This window comes from Sapajus apella, unplaced genomic scaffold, assembly GCF_009761245.1.
Source record: "Sapajus apella isolate SASKATOON/1434 unplaced genomic scaffold, GSC_monkey_1.0 scaffold2, whole genome shotgun sequence".
Taxonomy (NCBI): Eukaryota; Metazoa; Chordata; class Mammalia; order Primates; family Cebidae; genus Sapajus; species Sapajus apella.
In genome coordinates, this window is record NW_022436942.1 from 53,737,182 (window position 1) to 53,745,717 (window position 8,536).

The following is an 8,536-nucleotide window of genomic DNA, read 5'->3' on the forward strand; positions in this document are numbered from 1 at the left end:
CGCTATGCCAATCAGGTGTCTGCACTAAGTTTGGCAACACTATGGTAACCTCCTAGGAGCAGGGGACCACCAGGTTGCCTAAGGAGGGGTAAATAGACCCAGGTCGGAAAAGGAGCAGGTCAAAACTCCCATGCTGATCAGTAGCGGATTCTGCCTGTGAATAGCCACTGCACTCCAGCCTGGGTAACATAGCGAGACCCCACCCCCATCTCTCAAAAAAAAAAAAAAAGTCTATTTTCAAGTCTGTTTATGGGAGCTTATTCAGATTAAAGGAAAACACTTTTGAACAATGATAATGATATTCTTCATGTATTGCTAATGCAAAACTCTAACAGCAAGTATCTTCAACAAATGCCTAAGAAAATATATTATCACCTTAAACACTGTTATAAAGACACAACGTTTGAAGACTAAACATATAGCTACTGACTCTTTCAGAAATCATCTTATCTTCATATACATGAAATATATACATTTTAGAAAATGTCTATCATTAAGTTAGTAATGCTGAAAGCTTCCAGGGGTAGGGAAAGTACAAAAGGAAACAGTCTTAGGCTTCAAGAAAATATTAGTAGATACTTACAATATGCAAAAGTTTTAACACATCCACAAACCTGTAAAAAATAGCAATGAAAAAAAGTTTGAAATGTGCCAATTGGGGGAAAAACAGTCCTCTGAATTGTAAACTAGATACCTACACTTTCTCTGAGCTCATGATCTCCTTGGCAATATGATGAACTTTGCTTTTCATTCCATTATCTTCATCCTGTGGATAAGAGTACATTTAAAAAGCATGAACTCATGAAAGAATAATGAAGATCAGCTATGAGCTAGTCAGACACAAATTTTAACTCTGACACTTAAAAGTTTCCTACTAGCACACAGTTCATACTATATTACATTTCAAATGGCAAACATGGAAAATTGGATGAGTGATAACCCATGTCACAGGAGTAGCTGAGAGCAATCAGTAATCTTCACCGTCATTAGCTGGATTGATGAACTGCCCTGAGTAGCTTCAGAACACAACCATCAGAGGTTCAAAATGGAAGTCACAAACCAAAAAGGCTGCAGGGGAAATAGACCCTTACAGATAGACAGTGGAAGAAGAGTCCTTTGGGTGCATATGAATAATTTAAGAATTAGTGAATATCCAATAGGAATGTAGACGAGAACTTCACCAGAAGTAAAGCTATTTGAACTCACAACTTAAGTATAGTCTGAACAGGGCTCTTCAATCTATACCACATACAAGTCAACATTACAGCCACAGGCTCTCTGAATTTCCATAAAATCCCTTTTAGATATGTGCTCGTAGAGTCAAGGCAGTTTTATTCTAAGGAGCTGAAATGAAATTTTTTATTTTTGAGACAGAGTCTTGCTCTGTCTCCCTGGCTGGAGTACAGTGGCACGATTTCAGCTCACTGCAATCTCTACCTTCCAGGTTCAAGCAATTTTCCTGCCTCAGCCTACTGAGTAGCTGAGACTAGAGGTGCATGCCACCACGGCTGGCTAATTTTTTGTATTTTTAGTAGAGAGGGGGATTCACTGTGTTAGCCAGGATGGTCTTGATCTCCTGACCTCGTGATCCACCCACCTTTGCCTCTCAAAGTGCTGAGATTACAGGCATGAGCCACCACGCCTGACCATGAAATTCTTTCATTATGGACTGCTTTGTATAAAAATTAAATGCCCTAGCAGGAACAAAAAATATGTGCATGTTTAACAAAATAATAATTATAAAGATGACTCAAAAAAAGGTCTCAATATTTAGGTAAATTTGTTGTTGTTGTTTTCAACAAAATATTGAGAGCCAGATTTAGTTCCAGGGAAGTCAGAGAAAATGAGAGGAGCTTCTCTCCATTTATGTTCTAGTTCAAAATCAGAACACGACAGTTCCACGGTAAAGAGCAAAAGGAGCAAGGAACAAGCAAGTATAAATTTAAGTATTACACCTAAGATGGAAATGATGACTACTTTTTTTTTTTTTTTTTTTTTTGAGACGGAGTTTTGCTGTTGTTGCCCAGGCTGGAGTGCAATGGCACGATCTCGGCTCACCGCAACCTCTGCCTCCTGGGTTCAAGCAATTCTCCGGCCTCAGCCTCCCGAGTAGCTGGGACTACAGGCATGCACCATCATGCCCAGCTAATTTTTGTATTTTTAGTAGAGACGAGGTTTCACCTTGTTGACCAGGATGGTCTCGATCTCTTGACCTCGTGATCCACCCGCCTCGGCCTCCCAAAGTGCTGGGATTACAGGCTTGAGCCACCGTGCCCGGTCTTGGAAATGATGACTACTGACATTAAAAGGAAAATGCTTGGATGTTTCTTTGAAGAAACGTCAGACCTGGTTTTAGAAACAGGTTTCTTTGCATTCTTTTTTTTTTTTTGGTGCCATGGCTCGAATTTCTTTGCATTCTCAGTAGCACTGGCAACACCAGAACACAGTTATTTTGTGTTGACCAGGGTGCAGCTGAACAAGGCAATGACATGATAAGCATTAAAAATGACCGGGCCGGGTGCGGTGGCTCAAGCCTGTAATCCCAGCACTGTGGGAGGCCGAGGCCGGTGGATCACGAGGTCAAGAGATTGAGACCATCCTGGTCAACATGGTGAAACCCCGTCTCTACTAAAAATACAAAAAATTAGCTGGGCATGGTGGTACATGCCTGTAATCCCAGCGACGCAGGAGGCTGAGGCAGGAGAATTGCCTGAACCCGGGAGGCGGAGGTTGCGGTGAGCCGAGATCGTGCCATTGCACTCCAGCCTGGGTAACAAGAGCGAAACTCCATCTCAAAAAAAAAAAAAAATGACCATGACAGGCCAGGTGCAGTGGCTCATGCCTGTAATCTCAGCACTTTGGGAGGCTGAGGCAGGCAGATCATGAGGTCAGGAGTTTGAGACCAGCCTGGCCAATACGGTAAAACCCCATCTCTAATAAAGATACAAAATTAAAATTAGCTGGGCATAGTGGTGCATGCCTGTAATCCCAGCCGCTTAGGAGGCTGAGGCAGGAGAATCACTTGAACATGGGAGGTGCAGGATGCAGTGAGCCGAGACTGCCCCACTGCACTTCAGTCTGGGTGACAGAGGGAGACTCTCTCAAAAAAAATAAATAAATAAATAAATAAAATAAATAAAAAATGACTGACAATCCAGTAGTCATTCATTAATGAAATGCCACAGGAAAAAAATAATGGTAGCAACTTCTCTCTAAAAGTAGTCTTCTTTTTAAAATTGTAATCATGGATCATTGTAGCACATCTGCTTCCCAGAGACTCACTGTGATGGATCACATGACTATTTTAGTTCTCGATTTGGGAAATTTTTTTGTCTTTTTTAAGTTTCCAAATACAACATTGAGGAGGAAAAAAATGTTTTCGAGTGCTTCCCGAATTTCAGTGCCACAACCAAGGTATAAAAACAGATCCAGGTTTAGCCGGATGCGGTGGCTCACGCCTGTGATCCTAGCACTTTGGGAGGCCAAAATGGGCAGATCATGAGGTCAGCAGATCGAGGCAGAGGCAGGCGGATCACAAGGTCAGCAAATAGAGACCATCCTGGCTAAAACAGTGAGACCTCGTCTCTACTAAAAATACAAAAAATTAACCAGGCATGGTGGCACATGCCTGTAGTTCCAGCTACTTGGGAGGCTGAGAGAGAATAATAACTTGAACCTGAGTGCAGAGGTTGCAATTAGCCGAGATCACACCACTGCACTCCAGCCTAGGGAACAGAGTAAGACTCTGTCTCAAAAAAAAAAAAAAAAAAAAAAAAAAAAAAGATGCAGGTTTCACAATGAATGCAACCCTTCTGAAAATTAATTTTAGTAATTTTTTAAAGCATGACTACATATGTTCCATACATACGCTGAAACCTTTTTATGCACTTACTTAAAGCATGGGTGATGTTTCAGTGAATAAACAGGAAGAGGATTCCTCAAGGTTTTATAGTATGTTAGAATTTAGATTTTTTTAAAACTGAATTCAGGCTGGGCATGGTGGCTCACACCTGTAATCCCAGCACTTTGGGAGGCCGAGGGAGGTGGATCGTCTGAGGTCAGGAGTTCGAGACCAGCCTAACATGGTGAAACCCCGTCTCTACTAAAAATACAAAAATTAGCTGGGCATGGTAGCACATGCCTGTATTCCCAGCCACTAGGGAGGCTGAGGCAGGAGAACCGCTTGAAAACAGGAGGCAGAGGTTGCAGTGAGCCGAGATGGCACCACTGCATTCCAGCCTGGACAAGAAGAGTGAAACTCCTTCTCAAAACAAAACAAAATAAACAAAACAAAAACAAAAAACTGCAGTTACTTCTATGCTCATAAGAAGTCAGAAAATTCCAGAGAAAAATTTTATTTTTGCACTCATTCTTTTTACTATATTGAGAACCATTAGAATCATAAATAATACTCGGTCATTAGAGTCAATGAAGTCAAACACAGGGACTATATAAAGTGAGAGCTGGACCAAGAGCACAGTCCCAAAGAACATCCACTTAAAATAGACATTTGTCAAGGCTCAAAGTCGACTATTGGCACAGTTGGGAAAAGACCCCTGATTTCCCAATATCTAACCTACAAATAATTGTATTACACTTTGAATCTCTCTTCAACATCTGCCAGTAATCTCAGCATATCCTTACAAACAATCACTGCTAAACAATACCCACACATCCACTCTCCCACCAAGACTGAACTAATCTAAACATTCTGGAATATTTGCTTTAAATCTTTCTTCTCTTTTTTTTGAGACAGAGTCTCGCTTTGTTGCCAGGCTGGAGTGCAGTGGCACAATGTTGGCTCACTGCAACCTCCGCCTCCCAGTTTCAAGTGATTTATTCTCCTGCCTCAGCCTCCTTGAGCAGATGGGATTACAGACACACACCATCACACCCAGCTAATTTTTGTATTTTTAGTAGAGATGAGGTTTCATCATGTTGGCCAGGATGGTCTCAATCTCCTGACCTTGTGATCCACCCGTCTCGGTCTCCCAAATTGCTGGGATTACAGGCGTGAGCCACTGTGTTCAGCCTTAAGATGGGTTCTTGAATGATGGAGAATAGGTTTTGCTCAACTACATTCAATCACCTTTTTTCTCTTTTTTTTTTTCTGAGACAAAGTCTTGCTCTTGTTGCCCAGGCTGGAGTGCAGTGGTGTGATCTCTGCTCTCTGCAACCTCCACCTCCCAGGTTCAAGCTATTCTTCTGCCTCAGCTTCCCATGTAGCTGGGACTACATGCACATGCCACCACACCCAGCTAATTTTTGTACTTTTAGTAGAGATGGGGTTTCACCATGTTAGCCAGGATGGTCTCGATCTTCTGACCTCGTGATCCGCCCGCCTCAGCCTCCCAAAGTGCTAAGGTTATAGGCATGAGCCATCGCGCCTGGCCACACATTCACTCACCTTTTAAACTACACATAGCTATGTTCCTCAGGGAGACTGCAGTCTTAAGCACAGTCTGACCTTGACCTGGCGGACAACATATCAGGCACTAAATAATCATGATTATGTAAGGGTCTATACACACACACACACACACACACACACACACACACACGGATAATTGTTATTTTGAAAAAATATTTTAACGAGTCCAAACTTTTCTATCACAATGGGGTTTTCCATATAATCTGTAGATAGAAAGTTTAATGGTAATAAAATATAGTGTATAAATTTTAAATTAGGGATGAGCTTGGCATGGTGGCTCATGTCTGTAATCCCAGCACTTTGAGAGGCCAAGGTGAGAGGACTGCTTGAGCCCAGAATTTGAGACCAGTCTGGGCAACATAGCGAGACCGTGTCACTAGTAAAAAAAAAAAAAAAAAGACTAATAATAAACAAAATTAAAATTACAAATGCACTAAAAATGAGAAAAACAGAAACTGAAACCATTTAGGGAACTGAAGCCCTGACTCTTTCATTTCCAAATAATGCGATGTCCCTTAAAGGACAAGAGGGGATCTCATCAGTACCTTTAAAGAAACGCAGGCACACTATAGGTATGGAAGCATGTGATTACTAGTGTCAGCTAAAATGTGTACCAGCTCTACACAAACATTTCAAGTAGGTGTTAACGTGTTTTTGGCATCTACTCTTGTTTTCTCTCCTCTTTTTATCAGTCTCCTTTTGTTAGGTCTCTACTCTGTACCTATTTTTTCTCTCCTTCTCAGGACCTTGCTCTGCCAAGACCTGCATTACACACGCTTGTATAGAAGAGGCTACTCCATACAAAAAATTACTAAAAATGCGAAAACTCTAAAACTTCTAGAAGAAACAATTTTTTAAAAATTCTCATGACCTTGAATTAGGCAGAGTTATTAGATACAACACCAAAAGCATAACTGATAAAAGAAAAAAATTGATAAATGGAATGTCATAAATTGTTTATGCTTCAAAAGACATCAAGGAGATAAAAGATAAGCCATAGACTGAAGAAAATATTTGCAAATCATGATTCTGAGAAAGAACTAGTAGCCAGAATACATTAAGAACTGTAATAGGGCTGGGAGTGGTGGCTTATGCCAGTAATCTCAGTATTTTGGGAGGCCAAGGCGGGCAGATTACTTGAACACAGGAGTTCGAGACCTGGACAACAGGGCAAAATCCCATTTCTACAAACAATACAAAAATTAGCTGGGCATGGTGGTGCACACCTGTAGTCCCAGTTACTCAGGAGGCTGAGGTAAGAGGATCACTGAACACAGGAGGTTGAGGCTGTGGTAAGCCATGATCACGCCACTGCACTCCAGCTTCAGCAGCATAGTGAGATCATCTTTACAAAATAAAACAAATAAAAAACAATTAGTCAGGCATGATGACACATACCTGTAGTCCCAGATACCTGGGAGGTGGAGGTGGGCGGATCACTCGAGCCCAGGAGTTCAAGGCTGTAGTGAGCTATGATCACAACATTGCACTCTAGTTTGGACGACAGAGAGAGAACCTGTCTCTTAAAAAAAACCCACAAAACTCTAATAACTCAATACAACTCAAACAAAAGGGCATAGTGCAGTGGCTTACACCTGTAACCCTAGCACTTTGGGAGGCCGAGGTGGGAGGATCACTTCAGCACAGGAGTTCGAGACAAGCCTGCGCAACAAAGCAAGATCTCATTTCTATTAATAAAAAAAATTTTTTAAAGAGAAAAAAGATGTGAATATGTGCATAAACATTTCGCCAAAGAAGATATAATGGCCAATAAGTACATAAAAAGTTGTTCAACCTAATTAGTTATTAGGGAAATGAAAATTAAAACCACAATGATATACTTCACATCCACACAATGGCTGTAATAAAAAAAAAATCAGTGCTATCCAAATGTCACATAGAAAAAAAATTAGAAAATACCAACTGTTGGTGAGGATGTGGAGCAACTGGAACCTTTATATATTGTTGGTGGGCATGGCAGCCCTTACTCATCTACTGTGATCAGTGTGAGAAATGAAAAATAACTTAGAGCAATCTCAGCTATGTGACGTAGGCAAAATTTATCAGGGCCAGAGAAACATGAGTGAGATTTCAGCAGTGTCCTAACCTCTATGCCCAAATGCAACTGTTTAGAGGCATTTTTATTCTTGACCGGCTGCCTCCATGAATAGTCTCCACGTTCCTAGAATTTGTGATACAAAGAACAATGTAAAGCCAATCAAATAGCTTATGCTATTTTAATATAAATTATTAATAAATGGCTTAGGAATTGTCTCTTCTTTCCTTTAAAAAACCTACTTGAGGCCAGGCATGGTGGCTCATGCCTGTAATCCAAGCACTTTGGAGGCCAAGGCAGGCATATCACTTGAAGTCGGGAGTTCAAGACCAGCCTGACCAACATGGTGAAACCCTGTCTTAAAAAAAAAAAAAAAAACCCACTTGAGGGCAGGTGCTGTGGCTCACGCCTGTAATCCTAGCACTTTGGGAAGCCGAGGCAGGCGGATCACCTGAGGTAGGAAGTTTGAGACAAGCCTGACCAACATGGATAAACCCTGTCTCTACTAAAAATACAAAATTAGCTGGGCATGGTGATGCATGCCTGTAATCCCAGCTACTAGGGAGGCTGAGGCAGGAGAATCACTTGAACCCAGGAGGCAGAGGTTGCAGTGAGCCGAGATCCCACCAGTGCACTCCAGCCTGGGCAACAAGAGCGAGACTCCTCTCAAAAGCAAACACAAAACCCCACTTGTGGACCAGACGCAGTGGCTCACGCCTGTAATCCCAGCACTTTGCGAGGCTGAAGCAGGTGGATCACCTGAGGTCAGGAGTTCAAGACCAGCCTGGCCAACGTGGTGAAATCCCATCTCTACTAAAAATATAAAATTAGCTGAGCATGGTGGCGAGTTACTGTAATCCTAGCTACTTCAGGAGGCTGAAGCAGAAGAATTGCTTGAACCCAGGAGGCGGAGGCTGCAGTAAGCTGAGACTGCACCATTCCATTCTGTCCTGGGCGACAAGAATGAAACTCTGTCTAAAAAAAAAAAAAAACAAAAACAAAAGCAAAAACACAAAAAAACCCACTTGTGGCCAGGCATGGTGGCTCAC

At 41.8% G+C, this 8,536-nt stretch overlaps 1 protein-coding gene across 1 annotated transcript in view; it reads right to left on the reverse strand.

The window, feature by feature from the left end:
• FGD6 (FYVE, RhoGEF and PH domain containing 6) overlaps window positions 1-8,536 on the reverse strand; it is a 135,882-nt gene that overhangs the window by 69,718 nt on the left and 57,628 nt on the right. Inside the window, exons 4-5 of the mRNA XM_032298222.1 lie at window positions 699-766; window positions 584-614 (exon numbers count right to left, since the gene is read on the reverse strand). Coding sequence (XP_032154113.1) covers window positions 584-614; window positions 699-766 — 99 coding nt within the window. The remainder of the gene's footprint in view (window positions 1-583; window positions 615-698; window positions 767-8,536) is intronic.